The sequence below is a fragment of the Zonotrichia albicollis genome, chromosome 1 (genome assembly GCF_047830755.1).
Source record: "Zonotrichia albicollis isolate bZonAlb1 chromosome 1, bZonAlb1.hap1, whole genome shotgun sequence".
Lineage (NCBI taxonomy): Eukaryota > Metazoa > Chordata > Aves > Passeriformes > Passerellidae > Zonotrichia > Zonotrichia albicollis.
In genome coordinates this window covers 140,210,924-140,233,911 of record NC_133819.1, presented here as the reverse complement: position 1 = coordinate 140,233,911, position 22,988 = coordinate 140,210,924, and the positions used below count along the sequence as shown (strand labels likewise).

The following is a 22,988-nucleotide window of genomic DNA, read 5'->3' as shown; positions in this document are numbered from 1 at the left end:
ATTCTGCTTTTAACTCAGAAGTATGTTAAAATATGCATTTTGCATTAAAAGACAAGAGAAAAAAAAAATACAAACCAAAACAAAAAAAAAAACAGAGGGAAGGAACTGCAGAGATCTCATGAGACAAGAAGGCAGGTATCTAGCTAATCACAGCTCATCTCATCTAAAGCCAGCTTTGAAAGGTCCTTTCAAACAGGACTACAAAGGAGTGGTCCACTGGCGCAATTAATTGTTTTGATGGATTGCCCTACCAAGAGTTTTAGCTGGTAAGTATAGCAATAACTTTGAAGTAGAGAGTACTTTCAGAAGAAAATATCAGAGAAAAAAAGTTAAGGGAATATAAAATAATAACAATATATTTCATCGTGAAAGACTATTTAAAAGCTATGTAAACAGGTGGCAGCTTATTCAGTACCATCACGCGTAAACTCCTACTTCCTTCTAGTACACTACCCTCTGAAGAGTTCTAGCTTGACAAGTACTGAGACCAAGAGTCTTAACAGGAGCAACTGGCAGGAAAATTGTGTTGTGATGAACATACTCTAAAACAGCACTAAACCACACTAAATCAGTTTTTGTATATAAACACGTCATCTGGCATTGTCCATGTTTTGCTCCACTGAGCTGAAATGACTGGAGTAATGAGGGTGATGTCAGAGACCCATAGTTTGACCTTTGTCAAGCTGCTATGTAATTCATAAGGTTTTTTGCTAGTACAATTAAATAGCTGTAATTAAAAAAAAAAGTAACAAAAATATCTACATAAGAAGCAGCAGCTCATTCATGCTTATTCAAAGATAAGTGCCCAGCACTATACCCCAATCAATGAGGAACAGCTCAAAGAAGTCCACAGCAAACATAAATCAAGAAATCTGGACGATGCTTTCCACCTCAAAATAATCATCCACCTCAACCCACAGGAAGGTTACAATGAGTCTGGTTTGTGGAATTTCTGCCCATGGAGGACCTAGAAATTTTTGAGTTTCCTATGTGTTAACTCCTTTGTCATGGGAAGTAAATATGCATTGTCTGTCATGTGTTTTCAGTTGTCACACTGCACTTCAAGCGTGCATTTCATCTGTTCTAACCTAAGCTAGGAAATCTACACTGAAGCAAAGAGGCTATATAAATTTATTTCTTGTAATTTATGTGACTATATTCACTACTATGTCTAGCTCTGTTCTCTATAATTAAACAAAGATGTATATATATAAAGTGGGAAGCATTCATAAAGGAGTCACAAGAACAATGAAAGGCTCGTTCTTTCCTTGAACTGAGTAGTACAATGCATATAGCTTACTACAGGCAGGATTAGGGGATGACTGACTTTATAAATATCTTCACAGGCACCAGAAATATCATTAACAGCTCTTGGGTTTGGGATATAAAGGAGAAACAAAGAATCAGGTGTAAGTATGCATTTCCATAGCAACTTAAACTGATGTAGTTTTAGGTTGCTATGTCCCTGTGTTCTGCTGCACCTAGTAAAACATTCTTCTGCCTCCTTTTCCAAGCAGAAAATCACAGCCTTTCAGTTCCTATACCTTTGGAACATTTTCTGTATCATCCATTTTCATGTCACATATTTCTATGATATAGTCCCTAAATTGAACTAAGTAGGAAATCTTTGTTAGACTTAGTGTAATAACTCAAAGATGACACACTTGAAATCTAATATTTTTCTTAATTCCAACAAAAGTTAGATTTATGTTCAATTTTACTGGAAAGAGAGTAATTATCTGAGACGATATGTTCCTGTAATAAAAATAAATATGGCATTGAAATGTTTTCTGAGAAATACCATAAAACAATCAGATTATGTAATAGCAACTCAGTTTTATAATTCTCCATTCTACACCTCAAAAACATCAATGAAGTTATTTACATTACTGGCTAGTAATGTAAATTTTATAATTCTCCATTCTACACCTCAAAAATGTCAATGAAGTTTTTTACATTACTGGCTAGTAGTACACTCTTATTAGAAAAGATTGATCAAGACATACTGTTTCTGAGATATACTGTTTGTACTCTTGAAAGGGGCAAAAAGAGATGGATAGCTTTGGGATATATCAACTGGAGTGTTAGCAGAAAACAGATATTTTTAATTAACTTTGGGTTTACAAATGCTAAGACAGAGTGAAATTCTATTCATGCGTTTTTTATTATCTTTTTTGGCCTTTATTTAATATGGAGATTACGATTACTTCTGTAATTAATCAGATTGAAACTGTCTTTACTGAAAAAATAATAGACATTATTTTGAGATATTGCTGCTTTTGTAAGTAGATTTTAGCTACATAGTTTAACAAACACATGCACAAACACACCCATGAAAAGAAATAAAAATATAAATGCTTTAAATTTTTCAAATGTGTAAAATGTTTTAAATTATTTTCAGAGATAAGTGGTTTACTTTTACAACAGGTAAAAGTTGATGCTGGATTGTTACTTCTTTTTAAAATTAAAATTGTATCATTTGATACTATTGGTGCATAATTTAAATGATGAAACTAATACACGCCCAAAGAAGTCTGCAAATTTTTTAAAGAAGCAGAATTTATTTGATAAGTATATTTCTATGTAGTTCAATAAATGAACTAAATATAAGGAGCATTCCATACTAATCTTCTCCATCTTTCATTTTCACTATAAATTCTACATTAACTTACCTACATTTAGTTCTAGTTGTGCAAAATGGGATAACTTAAGAAAATCCACTTATACACAGTCCTAATTTTTATCCTGGAAGACTACCTTATATCCTCCAATAGCTGATTTTGGTTTTCTCATTTATATTTAGGCTTGACAGCATTGAGCACACGACAATGAAACTTTAAAGTAAAGTTTAAAAGTGTTAAAAGGACATGAGACAAAAGAAAATAAAGAGCAAATGTTAAAACTTCTGGAAAAACCATGGATTCAATATCTCATTTTCCTTATACCTGGTCTCATATTTTGGTAGCTCTGAATAACCCCTGTCTTTCCAATATTTAGTTACAGTACTGAGATATGTAGCCACCAGTCCAAGGTTAGTTTGGAATGATGATTGGTACCTATAAAAACCGACAAGAAGATGCTGGTTTTTATAGGCACCAAGAAGATACCACACGTTCTTCATGCTTACATTCCACATGTGTGACAAATAATCTGATGATGAATCAGAGGGCTGAGAGCAGAAATATAAGACAATATAAGGCAATATCAGAAAAATAATGTTTACAGAATAATCTAGTGTCAGTTTATCTCTTTCCTATTCAGACAGAAATGTTTAATGTAGATCTTAATAAGTCATTCTTTGAAAGACTGACAACCTAAACCAAAAAAAAAGTATAAAGAGAAAAAATAAACATGGAGAGGTGAAAGATGATGTAAGAAAAGTAAGCAGCCACATGGGACTTCAGACCTTGAAATTTTATGAAAACAGTATTAACTGTTAACATTTGTTTGAGAAAAATGTGAAGTCTAGGTCTCTCACTTATCAACTTCTATTAATCTCTCATTTCCTTTTTGATTTAAGGGTTTGTTTAGGTTTTTTAAGAGTAAAGGAACCTAAACAACAAAGTTGGTTTTTTTTTCATACAGTCCAGCAGGTAACACAGGAAGGGAGAGATGTGCTCTCCTTCAAATCTTGTTGTTGTATATTCTCTTAAATCTCAAGCAAGCCTCTGGAATTAGATATACTCTCAGATGTTAGGGAGAAAGACAGGAATGGGACTAATTACACATCACATTTTGGAAATATCAAAATACTTATTGTATTTTGCTTTTTTGTTCTGTCTGTTGGCATTGAAAACTCTGCTACCCCTACCATCAGAAAGAAAGAAAAAGAAAGAAATCCAAATTTCCAGATGTGGGGGATTGATGAAGTGGGAAAGTTCTGATTGAAGGGTACTGCTGAACTCCTACCAGATGTTCTCTTATTCCTATCACACTCTCCCCATAACAGCAAGTCTTACACTTCAGGATACTGCTGGAGTAACAAAATTTATTTTGCATATGCTCCCAAGAAAGTTTCACAGTGTATCTTGCAATTATTCATGCTATGGCCTTGCATCACCATGTCTGCACTAGCTGAGAATACATCCTGTCTGGATTTTAGTGTGGAATAAATTCCAAATTACTTGGTACCAATTCAAGATAGGCAGCTCTTCATATATGTTTCAGAAGAAATGCAACAGTTTTGGCAGCAAAAAGGTGAATAAATGCTAATGGTATTTAATACTGGAGAGGATATTTGATATCACTTTCAATTTTATTATGTTGTTAGTAAGGAAGGAAGGTAAAACAGAAAAAAACAAAAAAAAACAAACAAAAAAAAAAAAAACCCCAAAAAACAAAAACAAAGACAAGTCTATTGTGGTTTGACTGATCAGAGAGCTCCTACGGCTGCTCACTGAACTGCCATGACTACGAGCTAGAAAAGATTGCAGCCATCAGCTCCAGGACATAACATAAGTTCACAGCTGAACATAAGCGTTTTCAGGAACAGTTTCATTCAGGCAGTGGGGGCAATTAACATTATGTGGCATTGCATTGTCAGCAAATTTAGTACAGCCCTATTATACAATTTGGAACTGGCCTGATTTGTCAGTCTGCCAAATATTCCTATCACAATGATCTCTAAAGCCATAAATACTTTGAGCAATAATCCAAACAAATATATTAGGAATTTTTAGGTATATAGGATTTACTTGAAGCTGCATTACCATAGCATCATTTTTAAATACTTAAGCCTATCTCCTAGACTGTATGTTGAAAACAAAACCACACACACAAAAAAAAATAAGATTACTCACTGTTATAAGTGATGTTAAATCCACGTCCTGACATTGAATGGTCAGCTTGAAATTCCAGACGCAAAATATGACCATTACTGGTAAGATGGGAAGGAACTTCAGCACCAGTAAATGTTCCAATTATGGGGGAATCTACAGAATCGCCATCTTTAACTGCAAGGAAGTCAAACTGAGATTCCAAGTCAAAGTCATTAAAGGAGAGATGAATTCGACTCCCAGGGTCTGAAATTATTGTCCAGATACAGTTTAAATTATTCCCATATCCCTCTGGATAATCTGGTGAAAGAACTGTTCCCATTGGTGCAGTGAAATTGGAAAGACAAGGAACTGCCAAAAAAAGGAGAGATAAATTAGATAATGGAATAAAAATACTTCAATAAGGACTTTTCTAGTGCTAAGTTTTTGCAAGAAATCTTAAAACTCGCTGAGTAACTCAATGGAATAATCCATTATTTGTGGTGATATGTGAATCTGGAAAGAAGGTTGTTTTTTCAATATTCATATTTCCTTTTTCTCAATAAAACTACTCTCAAGCAGAGCTCACAAAAAATACAGGACATATTTGTTGCATTGGAAATCCATGTCAGTCCTTACAATTTACTCTTGATAACAATCACTTGGCACCACCTATTTTCTCTCGTAGGGAGCTGCTTAGATGAACAGACCTCACACTGAGCACGTTAAAGGGGCAGAAAGTCAATAGTGCCCTTATCATTTGTTGTTCACACAGAGGCACAAGAAATTAAGAAGCCTCAAAGAGATGAGATGTTTTGTTGTTATCAGGATAACATATTATATTCAATAAATTCAGCTGAGCCATATTAAATTGAGTTGCAGAGATGAAAACAACTGATTGCACTCTGAATATATTTGATCCATACTACTTAGTGGAAAAGTTAAGGTAGGTTCTGCCACAAAAAAGTATCAAAACATTGTATATACCTGTGCTATATAATATAACTTATGCCATGTAGTGCAAATGTTTTACTTATGCTATGTAGTGCAAATGTTTTACTTATCCTATGGAATGCTGCTGGAAGAGAGCTATAAATATTTATGATCATTTAAGTGCTAATAGGTATTTATATAAAATACATGGGGGAAATGTACATAATTTAAACTCTTGATTTCAATTCTGCGACTTCTAATCGAAGGAAATATATTAAAATTTCAGACTGGCTATCAAAATTGTATCATACATAATTTACATCATAAAATCAACAGAATCCTACCAAAAAAAAGCCAATAATAAACCACTATATCAAAGCACATAAAGAGAATTGCTTTAAGACTTGGTATAAGAGAAAAAAAATGTTTTAACATTTTTAGAACCTGTCCCTTGGGCATGTGCATTAGGCAAACCTGCTAAGAAAAAGTAAATTCATCCTGTCAGGAGAGTTAATAGCTTTTTACTAACTCTGAAATCAATCACACAAATAATTACCCATAATTATTACCCATAAGTAAAGCTTATCACAATGCCTTAAAAATAATAAGAAGAAAATATGTGGTACATACAAATACAGATTGGTATGTTTGCAGACCACTGGTTGTTTTCTTGGCAAATGATAGATTTCTCTCCAATTAATTCAAATCCAAACTGACACTCAAACCTTAAAACATCACGATTAGAAAATCCGTCCCCTTCTCTAATACCATACAATGGTGTTCCAGGATCCCCACAGCTTTCTTTTTCAATTTCTGTTGAAATAAATAAGGGATTTATTCATAGAAGAATAAAACAAACTTGCTGCATGTATATGCTGATATGTAGAAAATTCTAATCAAATTAAAATGATCTACATAAGAACAGCTGTCAAAATGCACCACTGAATCTGATTTTATACCCCAGCTTCTTAGGGAGGAAATTCTGCATAAGGGGGAATGAGTGAGTGGTTGTGTTGGGCTTAGTTGTTGGCTACAATTCAACCACTACAAGGGATTAGAAAAATCAAAACTCTTTGTGTTTATAAAATACTTGAAAATTAAAGGATATGAGGAAAAGTATTTCTGCCCTATTTTATTTCATAAAATTTTAAACCATAATATCATTAAGTAAAATAGTGCTACTAGAACATGAACTCTTAAAAATAGAAACAGAGATCAGTTCCCCAATGTGTAAACACTGTGCACGTTCCAATACAGTTCAAATTGAGGTACCAATGACATGTTAAGGGAGTGGTGGCACCAAAAGAATTGCCCACGGCATAAAAGGAGGCTAGACATAAATAAATATACAAATTTATGTACACATACATTATGTAAACATATAAAAAAAATAATTTCTCTATAGTCAAATAACATTTTACCTCAGTAGTCTTAACAGCAAGGAATCTGAATGATTACTAATTCAATAAATATTAGAGCTATGATATTCTCACAAGCTGCATCCTCTTTTGAACTTTCAGTGGTTACAGGCATGGAAGAATCTTCTAAAAATTTACATGTAATTTTTATTACATTATTACAGCAACAAACACCCTGTACCATAGTTTGAGGTTTTTTCTTTAAAGGACTTGAAGCCTTTTCTCTTTTTCTCACATTTCCATATATGATAGTTTGAGTACAAGGTAAAAATGGAATAGCAAGTGTTTTGACTTTAACTCAAACAATTTTTCCAGGGTAATCTTTTCAGCAGCATACGCTTGATTTCTCAAAGCTTTTGGATATTAAAGTTCTAAATACAATTAAAATGTGACACGCAGCAAATAAAGACCATTCAATTTTAACAAGAAACTGAAAAAGACTTGAAGATTATCTAAAAATATGCTCCACAGAGTTTCGAAAGGCTTTATTATTCTTTTTGGATAAATAAAACTCAAAAACCACAAAAGAAAACAATCTAATAAAAAGCACAAAGAAACATGAACACATCTTTTTGGTTTATTTGTATTTTTTTCCAAACAGTTCTATGAAAGGATTGATATAATTTAATATTATAAAAGCAAAAAAACCCATGTTCAATTTATCCTGAGATTACAAACCTCAAAAAAAAAAAAAAAAAAAAAAAGTTACAGCTTTCCTGAAGAAACAACATAAGCTATCCCAAAGAACACACAAACTTACTCTCCTGACATCAATTTTCATGGGACTGTTAAAGTCAGATCTACAGAACTGCTCAGTTTTTAACTGCTAAAGAAATATAAAGTTTTCCTAGGCTGTCCTGGTGGAGGAATATTATCCTAAGTTTTGAAGTAATTTCATATTTCATTTGGGAAAACAAATATATTCTATATACAAATGAATTCTACAAACTAGTTCTCTAGCAAGTGACTACATCATGTAACTTACTGTACTTTTCTCAAACAATGTATAGTAAATAGAGGCAGTAAATGTATTTATATCTACTGCAATTTACTCTTTTTGGGGCTTCTGTTCTGATGTAGCTGGGCAAGAGATTCCATGCTTTTTTCTCAAATTTGTAAAGATACGTAGCTGACCAAAACTATCCTTTTTAGGACTCAAAGGAACTGCTCTGCATTCAAAAAATTGTTAGGCAGAGTAAAGTCATTTACAGGAGCTATTTGGGAAAAAAATTCTATGTGATTGCTGAATTTGAGAGATTACATCCATAGCCTTATGCTGAATCTCCTTTCATAAACAAAATCAAGTTGAACAAAATGTTGTATGAATAATAGATTTAAATTAATTAAACCAGTCCTAAACCCTATTTGTATTAATTTAAATTTATAGCAAATATTTCTTTCTTTACTTTTAAAACTTTTCTGGATGCATTACTTGCAACACTTTTATAGACTTTCTAAATTTTGTATTAGCATCAGTTCATCTCTGAATTTGAAACAGACTATTTCTGTCATTACTTAATTTTCCACAGAAGCAGAAATAATTTAGTTTGAGTTTCTGTTTTGTTTGGGGTTTTGCTGCTGTGAGAAAAAAAAACAAGCAGATTCCTGGGCTTTTTTCAGATAATCACATTTTAAATAGCATGATTTTAGCAAAGTGTATTAATATTTATTTTAATTCACTAAGGAGTAAATTAAAATCAGATTTTTTACTGCTAGTTCTACCACTTGTGTTTCAGCTTCCCTGCACTACATATTTTGTTTCAAAACTTCCTAAGCAGTTAGATTCAGAGCCTGACAGAACATCTCTTCTTGAAAAACTGATACTAGTCCCTCATTGTAAATAATTCATTCATGATAAACAGAAGTAATTTACTGTTGTTTTACGATTAGCAGTAAAACAGTAAATTTCCAGACAGCTTAATTATTAATGCCATAATTAAAACATAAAAAAACCCACAACTAAAAAATTGGAAATGTCAGTGTGAGGCAGCAAATTGTGAAGAGAAGGAGAAGGTATATGGGCTACTTTTCAGGAAAATAACTTGAATGCCTGTCAATAAAACTGCTTGTAAGAGTCCATTGCTTAGTGTATTTGTTGGACTAAAATATTAGTAATTTTTATGCTCTCTTTGATGCAATACAGCTGTAAAAAAGTGCCATTCACAGCAGAAATTGTAATAGAGTATATTTTAGTTTAGAAACACTGTTTCTGTAGTATATTAGTGTAAGTAATTGGAATAAGTTTATAATATATACCAGCTACATTGAAAAGTCAAAAGTAAATTTGTTGGTTAAGCACATTTTTGTATTTTATTTTACATTTTGGTTACTTTGTAGTGTTACGTATTGGTTTTTGATCTCTTTTATGGTTCATTCTGCTTTTTGAGATTTGCACTTTATGTTAGCTACAATGAGATGGCTAGGATGGATATTTGCTTTCCTGTGATCATTACCACTGTGATACAAAAGATAACTATTGCTATTTGTGCCTAAGGAAAAAACACCTTATGATAATATTATTTATGGTAAATAGTCCTTATTTCATTGCAGCCTTATAAAAAGGGCAAATAACCTCTACCAATAAATAAAATTGTTAAATGTGTTAACAATGAATCAGACATATTTTGTGTTTTAAGTTTTTTGAGATAGAAAACAAATCCATTTTTGTTTTCAGAAATGATTTCACAAAGAAGGACATCAACAGTAAAACGAGGGATGATTTCTGGTGATGTTACAAAGACATCTTTTTTAAAAAGATAAACTCCTGCTGAAACTATTTAGGATACTAAGTTTGAAAAAAAGCAATTATCCTAAAAAAAAAATCTGTACATTTAGCAGTTTCACAGCTATTGAATTAATTTAATAATTGCCAAAGTATTCTAACAAGAAATATCTAGAAAATATATGAGGTTAAGGGAAGAGTGAAAGAATAATATAAAGAAAATTAAGATAACCATCTCCTTTCATTTTAAATTATCCTTACACTACTTCTGTATATCTCACTGAAAGATTTTGCAGGTTTCTACCCAGTGATGTACTGAAGGGAGAGGCCCAGGCTACAACAGCCCCTAGTATAGCAAGATAGGGATGTTGATTTTTCTTTCTTTTACCCTTCTCTTCATGTGAAGGACAAGCCCATTTTGGAGGTGACTAAGGGGGCCTTGGGGAAAAGAAATGGTCACTTGCTACACAAATGCATTTTGACAGAAATGCACTGGAGTTAGGGTTTGATGAGGTAATTTGTCTGTCTTTCCGGTCCTGTAACTCAAGAGTGAATAAAAGATAAGAATGTGATTCCTATAAGGAAAATAATTTTGAAAGAAAAGAGATCACTGGTACACACTGGAAAAGGGCAATACTGAAGACTTGTTATTACTTCAGCAGAGATTCAAAATCTGTAGTCCTTCAGAGAAACACTAAGCAAGACCAAACATTATTTACTTTAACAACATCTCAGAACAATGCTCGTTATTTGTTCTACTGACTGCATCAAAGGAAATATGACGCGCAACTAGATTTTTTTAGTCATTAGTAAAAGAGCATTTGAATTCATTACAAAGTATTTTTTGAAACAAAGAATACTGGAGGAACTAAACACTAGCATGTGAAAAGAAAGTTCAAGTATTCAATTCAAAAAATAAAACTTGCTGTTTGATATTTGAAATCTTTATGCAAAAGCTACAGACATTCACCACCATACATAGTGAATACACTGACATTTTTCAAGATAATACATTAAAAATTTATGTAATCTCACTTTGAAATACCATGGTATGCACAATTTATATACACATTACTGAATACATATATCTAACTTAGTTGTGAAATTGTTGCGCTTATATTCCCACTGCAGGATGTTCTTATTTAAAAATTTAGAAAAATAGGCCATCATATATTTCACAGAATCACAGAATATGTAAGGCTGGAAGGGAGCACAGTGAGTCATCGGATCCAACCTCCCTGCTCAAGCAGACACTTTGCCCAAGATTGTGTCCAGACAGTTCCTGAATATCTCAATTAAGGGAGGCAATTTGAGTTACTTTTGCTGGCAAAGGCCAAGGAACCAGTGTTGGCATAATGATCTTTAGGTTTGCGTGCCAAGGTTTTGATAGTGGAAGGACTGTGCCCCTGAAAGGGACCCATGGTGGATCACATTGAGAAGAACTGCAGCCTGTGGGAAGAACCCACACTGGAGAAGTTGGTGGAATTCTGCTCCCCCATGGGAATTTCCTCTGCTGGAGCAGAGGAAAGGTGTGAGGAGTCCTTGCCAATGAGGAGGAAGCAACAGCAGGGACAGTGTGTGATGAACTGAGCAGTCCCATTCCCTGTCCTGCTGTGCCACTGAGAGGGAGAAGGGAGAGAATTCTGGAAAAAAGTTAAGGCCAAGAAGAAGGGAGAAGTTGCGGGGGAGGGGGGCCAGGGGGAAAATGTTTAAACATTTCGTTCTTCATTTCTCATTATCCTACTCTGCTTTTGATTGGCAAAAAATTAAATTAATTTCCCCAAGTCAAGACTGTTTTCCATCCCATGGTCACTGGCAATTCTGGCCTTATCTTGACCCATAAACCTTTTGTTATGTTTAATCTCCCCTGTCCTGCTGAGGAGTGGAGTGATAGAGCCACTTTGGTGGGCACCTGGCATTCAGCTGGAATCAATCCAACACATCATCTATCTTATCCTGAAAATTCAAACTGAAATATTAAGGAGAAAAGGCACAGATAAATCAGAAATTGGGAAAATAAAAACTAATAACTTATGAATGAAGAACATATACATTTCTCAGTATAAACCAGGAGAATAAATAATGTAAATTACACCATGGGTCTTCATAGTATGTATACTCAAAAACCATAAAGATACATATCAGACAAACAGTTTTGGACCAATTTCAGCAGTCTTATACAATTTTTACCAATCTACATGGTAATAGATTGGAGATTGGGTTAAGGCTGTGTCCGTTTCTGCTTCTGATGAGTGTGATTGTTTATTGCATTACATTAAATTCACAGTGGATGGCTGAGTAGCAAATGGACAAGCTATAAGCTGGAGCCATAGGATTGTTGTCAACACTGCAGTAAGCTAGTGCTTTATCATCAGAAACCAAAGAGTACTTAAATGATACTGGCTCAAAGATTTCTGTTGCCTTCATAACTATACTGTCCCAAATCCTGTCACTATGATCTTCCTCCTTCAGTCATATTGAAGCAATACTTGCTTTTTTTCAGTATAATTTTGATGTGAAGATGCATGTCAAGAGAGACATTGTGTTCTTCTGAAACTGGTGTGTATATGTATCTCTACATTCCTGTCTGCCTCTTCAATCCCCTTCGCTTCCCAAACACTAGAGCTTTTAATCAATCACGTTTCTTTTTCAGCTAATCTCCCTCTACCAATAACCAAGACAATGGGATGGAAGGAGGAATATTATATTTGCTTTCACTATGCAGCTAATTCAATCTGAAGCAGCTACATCAGGGCATAGTTAACTAATTCAGGATGACTTTTCCTCAATATACCTGACTTTAGTTGGACCAAAGATGGATCACTGAATAATTTGAAGAACATTTCATGTAACTTTGCAAATTTAAAACTTAAAATGCAGTTTGATATTCTGGTGTGCGATATCACATAGTTAAACCTCAAAAAATAAAGTAGTTTTGTTAAAGAGAAAAAATATCTATGAATTTCAGCAGTTCTCACATAACTTTTAGTGGCAGACTACTACATTACTAGCTTTCCTTATGGAACTACAGACACTAGACAATCTCAGTGAATAATAAATGGAAAAATAATAGTAAGGAATTTTATCTAAATCTGCAATCCTTTACATGAACAGTTTCAATGCGAATACACAGAATATCCCTTAGACGAGTGGCTACTGCTTGACTTGTCAAAAGGAAAAAAACCAAAATGAATGGGTAGTCACCATATGCAGAAATGTCCGAAATAATTTTCAAGGTAAAATTAAGACTAAAATACATTTATTAGCAGTTAGACAAATTCTATAATTACTGTGTCTGAATCATTTTTATTTAAGTGGTGAGGCCTTTCTCATTTTAAAAGAAGACTGGTTTTCTTCCTTAGACTAAATAAAATGAAAGCATGTTGTTAATCATCCTAAAGAGATTCAGCTGTAGAGAATGTGTTTCTTTGATGTTTATGAAGTATTCTAGGTTATTATAAGAACATGCAATACCCTGCTTTAATAATATGAGTAAGAGGAATCTCATTTGGGTCATTGATGATTTGACTAAGGCCTTTCACTCCAGTTAAGAAAATCTTTGGGAAAACAAAATGTTCCACTAGACTAAATAGCTTTCTCTCCAACTGTCAGTATGCTTTCGAAGAACATATAAATGAAAATGAACTAATTCAAGAAGTATTTTTCTGGCAATATGCGAGTCAGCATTGTACAGACTATTTTTGCTATAAATAGTGCTCTTCTTTTTCATCTTTAATGGTAAATGTGTGCAGATAGAAGTCCAAACCCAAGACTGTTGAAGCTAATATAAAAGAATGTATCCATGATACCTACCGAGTTGGTCTGTGACAACAGTGAATCTATTTGCAGCTAGTATATTATCTGTTGACCCTTTCAAATCTATTGATCAAGGCAACCTGCACCAGCTCTGCAACTCTTCCTTAATGGCAATCAATACATTTGTCCTCTGATACCTTTCATAATGGTTCCATGTTCTGAATATACATGTGACTATAGATCACTACCAAGGTTTTAATTTGGTACCAACTTTATTGTCATTTAAACTTTTTCAGTTTTGCTGAGCTAAACATCTAGTCGTGATGTAAGACTGTTAGTTCCACCTTGCTTTTGCCTTTTTTAGAAGGTCGTGGAACAGAGCAAAAAGGAAAGTCTCTAGAGAAACATTTAGCAAGACTTATTTATGTGCCTTGCTTTCTTTCCTAAGCTTCTGGTCCCATGATCCTTCAACCTACTTCTTTCTAGTTCAATCAGTTATTCCCTTCTGAGCCCAGGCAACTATCTTTCCAAAAGGAGGCTACAACAGACTAAAACCAAACACACAAAAAACCCCAATCCCAAAACACAGAACAAATACTATTCTCTGGCAAACACATACAAACACACACACACACACACACACACACACAGCTCCCAGATCAATGCTATGAACACAAAGCAGGTTTGCTCCAAAAGTAATTTAATATATTTGTACCGGGCTTAGGCGACAAGGTTTTGGTAGTCAGGGGTCTGCAGAAGTGATCTCTGTGAGAAGAGGCTGCTCCCACGATGGACAGAGCCAGCTCAAAGAAGGACCTACTTCTGGTCAAAGTTGAACCCACCAGAAACAATGGTGGTGCCCTTGTAATAACATATTTAAGAAGGGTAAAAAAATGCTGCAAAGCAACTGTGACAGACGATCGATAAAAATATGTAAGAAACAGCCCTGCAAACATGAAGGTCAGAGAAGGAAGCAGAAGAGGTGCTCTAGGTGTCAGAGCAGGCATTCCCCTGCAGCCCGTGGTGAAGGTCACTGAAGCAGTCTGTCTGTCTGTCTGTCTGCAGCACATGGAGATCTCTCTGGAGCCTGTGGATGGCCCCACATTGCAGCAAGGGGATAAGCCCTGAAAGGATCTGTAGCTAGTGGAGCAGTCCATTCCTGAAGGACCACACCCCATGGAAAAGACACATGCTAGAGCAGCTCTAAGAGAACTACAGATGACACAAAGGACTCCCCACTGAATGAGGGAAAGAGCATGAGGAGGAAGGAGTGGAAAGTATAGCATTCCAAATCGCATGTACATCCAATTGATTATTAAATTTTTAAAAATAAAAATCAATAATGACTGAACCTAAAAGTGTGGCTTCTAAATTATAAAGATACTTAATGGATTGTATAATGTTTTTCTAACCTATAAGCTTTAAATCAACTACAGGACACTGAACATAACTGCATAAAAAAATATTGAAGCACCTCATTTCTTCCTCTTCTTGTTTTTCTTTCTCATGTCCATCCCCTTGCAGTACTGAACCTGTACTGAACCTTACTGGCGGCTTATACAACTTGGAATATAAATAGTGATGTTACTTATTGAAACAGAAATATAAGAGAAATTAAGATCACAGAAAACAAAAGGACTGATTCAGACTGTTTCAAAACATATTCAATAATAGTAGTTCAATTATAATAGCTCATTAACATTTTAATTTTCCTTGATACACAATAAAATGTCTTTGTTTTAGGTCTAATGACCTCATTTTTCATAGTCTCTGTTAATGGAATTTCCATTCAATCTGATAAGAAAGAGAACAAAAAGTTCATGTAATTCAGGAAATATCAAGCTAAGCCATTCTATGTTATTGAAAAAAAAAATGTATTTAAAGACTTATGTCAGAAAACTTGAAGATGCAAAAATTTTTATTCAAATTGGGCATACATCACTTGATAGCTGAGTTGACAGGATTCAAGCAAATGACAATGGGAATAGCCTGATGGCCATAAACTTTATTTAGGCTGCCTATTACCATTTTCATTTACATACAAAACTAAAATACAGATTATGAAGTGAAAAAAAATGAAGTTAAACAGCAGTTAGAAATCTGTTATCTTTCTCAGAATCTTCATTGATTTTGAAGCAGTGATAAATATTATGAGTCAAGAGAGCAACTATAGTTTCTTGTTTACTGTTTCTGACTCAAAGAGCATGATTTCCTGGCAAGGTAGTCTAACAACTCTGCTGTAACACTATGAGTACAGCATGAGTTTTGCCTACAAAGTAGATGGAGATAATTATAGATTTATTATTCCAAGTGATATGCCAGCAAATAAAATACACCTGGGCCTCAACAAATCATCAAACTCTTAGAACAAAACATCAATTATGCAGGAATTACTCTCATTGTCAGAATCCGATGTTCAACCTGAAGCTGATAAAAATTGTTGTTTACTTTCCAATCTCATGCAAGAACTATAGCTTGCACTGCCTCTACAATCTGCTCCTTTACATTATCATATTTAGTGAAAGTTTTTAACTAGCACTATAGGAAAATTTTATCATGCAACACTTGATTATTGCCCTGCCATAAATGGTCAGAAAGTAGTACTTCTTTCACTGCATCATCTGCTATTCTATAGTTCCACTCTTCCATGTATTATATTAAAAAGAGCCCACAGTTTCAATGATTCAAAGATCACCTCGTTAGTACTGGACAGTTTCCTGAAAATAAGAGTTGTTCCTGCAAAAATGTCACTATGCTACTTTTAAGCTAATGCAGAGACTGAAAACATCACAAGACATTTGAAAGAAAGCTTGCAAAACAAAAACTCAGAGAAAATGTCTTGAAAGATATTTACTACAAGTTGATGTTCTACAGTGTAATAGGCTTCTTGTTAAATTACACATAGGAATTTCTTCCTCCACTAGAAAAAAGCTAGGAAGTCAATAAATATTCTTACATTAGAAATTGTTTTTTAAATGTACCTAATAAAGGTGAATAATATTTATTTCCAACCTTAAAACTTAAGTTACAGTGGAGTTAGGCTGCTGAAGGTCAGCACAGTGACATTAGGTAAAGCAGTAAAAGAATGCTAACACTAAACTAAAACTAAAGATGTGCATGTCGTGATAAAATATTTATGGAGATGCCCAAAACACAAAGTAAAATAAACATAGTTGTACTGTATCCTAATGTAACAAATATTGTGCAGCAAGTTTTAGGCTAGGCTTCTGTAATATTCACTAAGTGCTACAATAGAGCATTTTAAAACTCTTTTTTTACTGAAGAAAAGAAAAATGTATTGCATGATTTCACCTGCAGTGAAATAATCAGCAGCAGCATAGTTTGGTTTTTATTATGTAAGACAAGAATCAGCAAATTATTTGCTTCCTCTATGAGCTCATGCTTTTCAGAACAATGAAAATTTTTCCTGTATATTTCTCTTCCAGGAAGGAATTAAATCCTCTCTTTGCTATCATTTTGGTGAACATACTCCAAAGAGAATTTTCTAAGAATGTAACTTGAGGACAAGCTGTTTTCCGGTGCAGCAGAATAAACTAATCTCAATTTTGACATGGAAAAATCTCAGGAGAAAAAAGTGCAAGACAGACTTTCTACACCAAGAGTAAGCAGTGTAAAGTGTATTGGGTATGGCTGGAATGGAGTCACCTTTCCCCACAGCAGATCTCATAGGGCTGTGCTTTGTATTGGTAGCTAGAACATGTTGATGACCCTCAAGTGTTTTGGCTACTGCTAGGAGGTCCTGATAAAGCATCAAGGCTGTCTCTGCAATCAAACTGAAGTTGGGGAGTTCAACTTGCCAGATATTAACTTTGAATCCTACATAGCTGATGGAAACAGGTCCAGAACATTCCTAGAGCATCTGGTTGATAATTTCTTGATACAGGTACTAAAGGAGCTGATCAGGAAAAATGTTCTCTTTGATTTGTTGCTTGTTAATAGAGAGGGGCTCTGTCAAGATTTGAAGAGCACAATGAACTGTCTCAAGTACTGTCAAAGATAAGCCACTATAAGATAAGCCACCATACAGGAATTTAGGCACAGATGGCAAAAAGGAAGGCATTAATACCAGATCCAACAGAGGAGAAGGTTTGGAATTAGCACACTGGACAAAATTCTACTATGTAAACTGTGGGAAAAGCACAGATGGCAACGACAAGAAGATGCCAGACCTAGTGAGGCAAATCTGGGTACCCTGTCTGGACAAAAATTCCCATCATACCAAAATGCGAGAAAGTAAGCAAGTCCTTATACACATCAGCCAAAGCTGTGGGAGCAGCATTTACACTCTGTGGATACCTGGGACTCAGACTGTATAAAAGAGCCTCTCCCTCCCTCCTCCCCTCCCCACTGAGAAGACCAGAAGAAGAAGGGCTGATGAGATGCTGCAAGAACCCAGGTGGTGGTATCTTTTGTTTATACACTCTCTACCTCTCTTCTCCCCTTCTCTCCTCCTTCCCTCCGTCCCCACAACTCTGTCCTTCACTCCCCTTCTCTTCCCCCTACTCTTTCCTTTCTCTTCTCCCCCCTTCCTTTCTTCTCTTCCTATCTATCTTGCTACCCCACATTTATTGTTAAGTAAAATCTCTACTATTGACTTTGGCATGTGGTCTTGTTTGCACCTTGATTAGGGCAGAGGCATCTCTTAATAATCTTACTCTAACATTATTTTGGGGTCAGAAGTGGGATCATAACAGGTTCCTGGGTCAAGTTGTGATTGATGACCATATTTTCTATAGGAACAATAAAGCAGTTGGGTTTATAATCTCCAGTGGCTAGAGGAAATCTATCAGGAAAAACTTCTGAACATAAGAAGAGCAGATGCTTTTGAAGTTGCTGAAATTCATCAGTGCTGGTCACTTTTTAAAAGCCACCTCCTTAGTGCACAGGAGCAGGCAATTCCAAAATGTCAAGCAGGCAAGGCAGAGGGCTCACTTGGTCGAACAGGAATCTTCTGGGGTTCAGGCGAAAAAAATAAAGTGTATTGTCTGTGAAAGCAAGGTCGAGTGACATAGGAGGAATACAGAAAGGCTACCCTCCACTGCAGGGAGAAAATTCATGTTGCCAGAGCTCAATTAGAGATGAATCAGAAATATGTGGGACATTTAAAAGAGTTTTTTAAAATTCATTGATAGCAAAAGGTAGTGAAAAATAACATCATCCAGTTCTAGCAAGACAATCACCTGAAAAACAGGGGCATAGACAAGACAGGGATGGTCAATGTTTTCTTTGCTTCAGCCTTAAACACTGGTTATGTGTCACAGACCTCTTTTTGTGAAAATCTTTTCTTTAAGATTTTCCTGCTGAAGCTGAAAAGTTTCAGCAACAAATGTAAACAATGATTATCTGCTGCTGTGGAATGCAACAGGTCCACCTGTGATTGGCCCCGCTTCAATGTTTATAATTAATAGCCAATCAAGACCGAGCTATCTCGGACAGAGTCCGAGAGAGCTGCCTTTGTGATTCATTCTTCCTATTCTATTTTTAGCTTAGCAGCCTTCTGAAGAAACCTTTTCCTTCCTTTTCTTTTTTATATAGTTATAATGTAATATATATATATATCATAAAGTAATAAATCAAGCCTTCTGGTCATGGAGTCAACATTCTCGTCTCCTCCTCTCATCATGAAAACCCCTGTGACCACAGTCACAGTTATGGGTTATGGATTTTCCATTGCCCTGAGCTAGGGGAACTTGACTGGGAGTATGATAAACTCCCAGCAAACTCCAAACTTGTGTGGGATCTGCTGTTCCATCTTGATTCCAGTCGGATTCATCTGAGAACAATCAAAGAAATGACAGATGTCATGGGGAAACCTCTCTAAGCGATTTTTGAATCTTCTTAGGAGCCTGGAGAGGCACCAGTTGACTGGGAGCTGGCTAATGCATCCCAGTTTTCAGGGAAGTCAAGAAGGAAGACCCTGGAAGCTACTGTCAGTCTCACTTCAGTGCCTGGGAAAACAATGGAGAAGACTGTTCTGGGAGTTATTGAAAAACACCTGACGAGCAACTAATTTGGGAGGAGCTATCAGGACCTATTAGGACAATGTGTTACTCCTTGATAAGGTAACTGTAAGCTTGGTCTGAGAAATAAGCATTCAGGCAAACTAACAGATACTACAATACAAAGGAAGCAGAATTCCTTTGGCCTAAAGGGTACTGCCCAGCAAGAAGATCAGTATACTGATAGCTAGGTGTTAAGTCTGTATAACAAAAAAAAAAAAAAAAAGACATAAAGGATTATTGTTGGGAAAATGTGGATGGAATAAATTTATTTATAGCAATTTCTTAAACACTAGTTTTATGGATGAACACAGTTTTATTTATGTAAGTTACTCTTGTTCAAAGAGTTAGACTATAGCTTTAGATGAAAATTTTTGAGATATTTTCTACAGGGAAGTGAAACTAACTAGTAAAATGTCCTTCTAGACACCTGGAGACAAGAGCAGACTGTTGCAGTTAAATATGTGATGAGGAGAATCTAAGAAGTTGGAGGCTGTGATGTGATATAAATGTTAACACCATTAAATGCATAATAGCAATTAATGTATAAGCCTGGAAAGAATGAAAAACCACAATTTTAATATGTGGTCATCTCTCATGGGTATTTAAGTTCTGGAGCGTCTAGGAGGAGATCCTGGTACCTGAGCAATAAAAAATAACAGAAAAGTACATGAGAGATAAAAGGCATCACCTAATATTGCAGTTTGGTAAGGAGAAATAAAACCTGAGTTGTGCATCATGCAATAAGAAGTTATTACAGTAGTTTTGCCACTAATTCTGATTTATTCTTATCCTGTTTTCTCCACATATGATGCTAGGATATTTTTTTCTCTTGAAGTGGAGAAGAAAGTATTACAATTTTTATAATTACAATTATTGTAATTGTTGTTATCATTAAAAAAAGATTATATATATTGAAACTGATAGAGAATAATTGTGTACTTATTTCAGGCTTCAAAAGACTGTGCAGTAAATAAGGCAAAGGCCAACACTTGAATGATGAACTTAAAAATATTAAACAGCTGCCACATACTCAAGACACCATTCATCCAATGCAATGAAGGAGGCAGGGAGCCTAAGGGAAATACTGTGTGACTGTGTAATTAAAGGCTATGCTAATGAATTTGTGCACAGAGACTGAATTAAGCTTTCATGAGTAACTTACGTACTGACACTTCTTAATTTTTGAAAAATCAACTTCGCAAAAAGACTGCCCCCTATAAAACCCATCCACTGTTTTTTTAATTCAATTCACTCCATAGGTAGGTTAAGTAAAGACAGAAATGTCACATGTTGTTTGAATAAACTTTTCACCTCTATCACACTATGTTTCACCAGTAGTTTTTGAAAGCAAACTACTGCAGCACAGACTGAGTCAGAGGTCTAATGATAAACAGGTTGTGAAGAAATCCTAATTCCAGCACAGTGGAAAAGGACCACTGTGACCTATGCTGGTGCATCACTCAAACATCACCCATTTCAGGTGCCAAAGTAGCATAGAAATCTCGAGAGAATTAACAGGTTTTGGATTCATGCTTTTCTTTCCACAGAATCAGCTCTGATTTATAAAATGGTACTGGGTATATGAGTTATCTCTTTACTAAAATTAAGAAGTCACTTTAAATACCTCAAACCAGTAATTATAGTCTCTGTCAGAATTTAAAATATTAATTACATTTGAGCCTAATTTTCTATACAGAAATAGGATATTTTTAATCATGAAAGAAATAATTATATATCAGAAACAAATCTAAAATGCGTGAATTTTAAGAAAAGGAGCACACAGTCAATCTTTCTTAGGTTTAAAATAGAATTAGTTTGTGACAGTTATCTAATGAAGAAATGGTCTTGCTTTCAAAATACTGTTATTCAATTAGGTTTATTATGCTCATGTTAGGTATTAGTCACTCATCTAGTTAAGGCCTACAAAAGAACAACGTTTAGATAAAATAATTTTCTGGGGTTTCCCTATGCTTTTTTATGGTCAAACATATTCAAATATTTCTATCAAAAATAAGTCTTAAAGATTATAAAGATCAGAAAAAGATGAGCAATTATCAGATAAGGCCTACTTAGATTTTGTAGTCATGTCTCCTGTTATGTGGCAGGATATTACCAATTAAGATATTGCTCTTTTTAATAGTTCTAAGGACTTAAAGAGCGCAGATGCCTCTCAAAACACTGTGGAGGCCACAGAAGGAGCTTGCCATAAAATAAGCCACCATAGCAGGAACTTCAATGAGCCCAGAAGGGAGAAATTTGCAACATGAAGATGCTGATTCCAGGCCAGACAGAGGTACAGTCTGGTTAGTCCATCCTGGTTAATGTATCCAGGCAAAAGTTCCCACTGTGGCAAATGGTGAAATAACAGCTCATACACAGAATCACAGAATATCCTGAGATGCAAGAGGCCATGAGGGTCATTGACTCCAACTTTTCAGTGAATGGCACATACAGGGATTGAATCCACAACCTTGGCATTATTAGCACCAAGTATGCCTGGAGCTTGGTCTGTATAAAGGTATTACCCCCAGAAGAACAACTCTGGGAAACCCACCACTGAGAAGCCCAGGGTGAAGAAAGCATGCTGCTGGATCCATGGGTGGTAACTACTTTTTGTATTTTTGACTTCGGCATTTGGTCTCATTTGCACCTCAGTTTGGGCAGAGGCATCACATACTAATTGGATCATGACAATAGTTTATGGGGAGAAAGTAGATACCAAAACTACTGCCAGAATATTTATTTTAACTTTAACTCATGCTGTCAAGATTTTTTAAGTGAATGTGATATTTATTGATGTGCATAATGTAGTATAGACAGTCTCTGCAGTCATGTGTAAAAGGTCTCCCACAATAGGACAAAATCTCCCTCATGGTCCACCATTTGAACACAGACTAACTAAAAATAAAGACAAGTATTGCTGTTGCTTTTCAATGATAGGCAGAATCCAGTTGTTAATTTTTTTCAGAGAATCCCAATTTTGCAATAAAAGTTGGCAGGCAAGACTGTTACCACGACTAAGACCTGTCAGAGGGCCACCACAATTTTTGACTTTTCCATGTTTCTATGGAAGTTAAGTAGATTAAGTAGATCACTTTATAAGAAGGACATGTGAGATACTTTGTAAATTAATTATGCAGCCTAAAACTTCCTTCATTTGCTAGAACTGCAAAATCATAGATCATGCATTTTTCAAAACAAAAACTAAATGAAAATTGTGTGCCTACTTTTTGAGCTACCACAGAACATAAAATTATTTGGACCTCCAGAAGAATCAGGGGAGAAAAAAAGGGTGACATAGTTATCTCTACATCATTCCTACAATTTCAAGATCATTAACATTTGTGACAGTCATGGAGTCATGACAAGGAAATTAAAAGCA

The 22,988-nt window shown here is 35.0% G+C and overlaps 1 protein-coding gene across 7 annotated transcripts in view; it reads right to left on the bottom strand.

The window, feature by feature from the left end:
- Positions 1-22,988, bottom strand: part of CSMD3 (CUB and Sushi multiple domains 3) — a 580,686-nt gene that overhangs the window by 248,808 nt on the left and 308,890 nt on the right. For all 7 annotated transcript variants that reach the window (XM_074556146.1, XM_014263981.3, XM_074556154.1 and 4 more), the window contains 2 exons: positions 6,318-6,500; positions 4,800-5,126 (listed from right to left, as the gene is read on the bottom strand). In XM_074556146.1, coding sequence (XP_074412247.1) covers positions 4,800-5,126; positions 6,318-6,500 — 510 coding nt within the window. The remainder of the gene's footprint in view (positions 1-4,799; positions 5,127-6,317; positions 6,501-22,988) is intronic.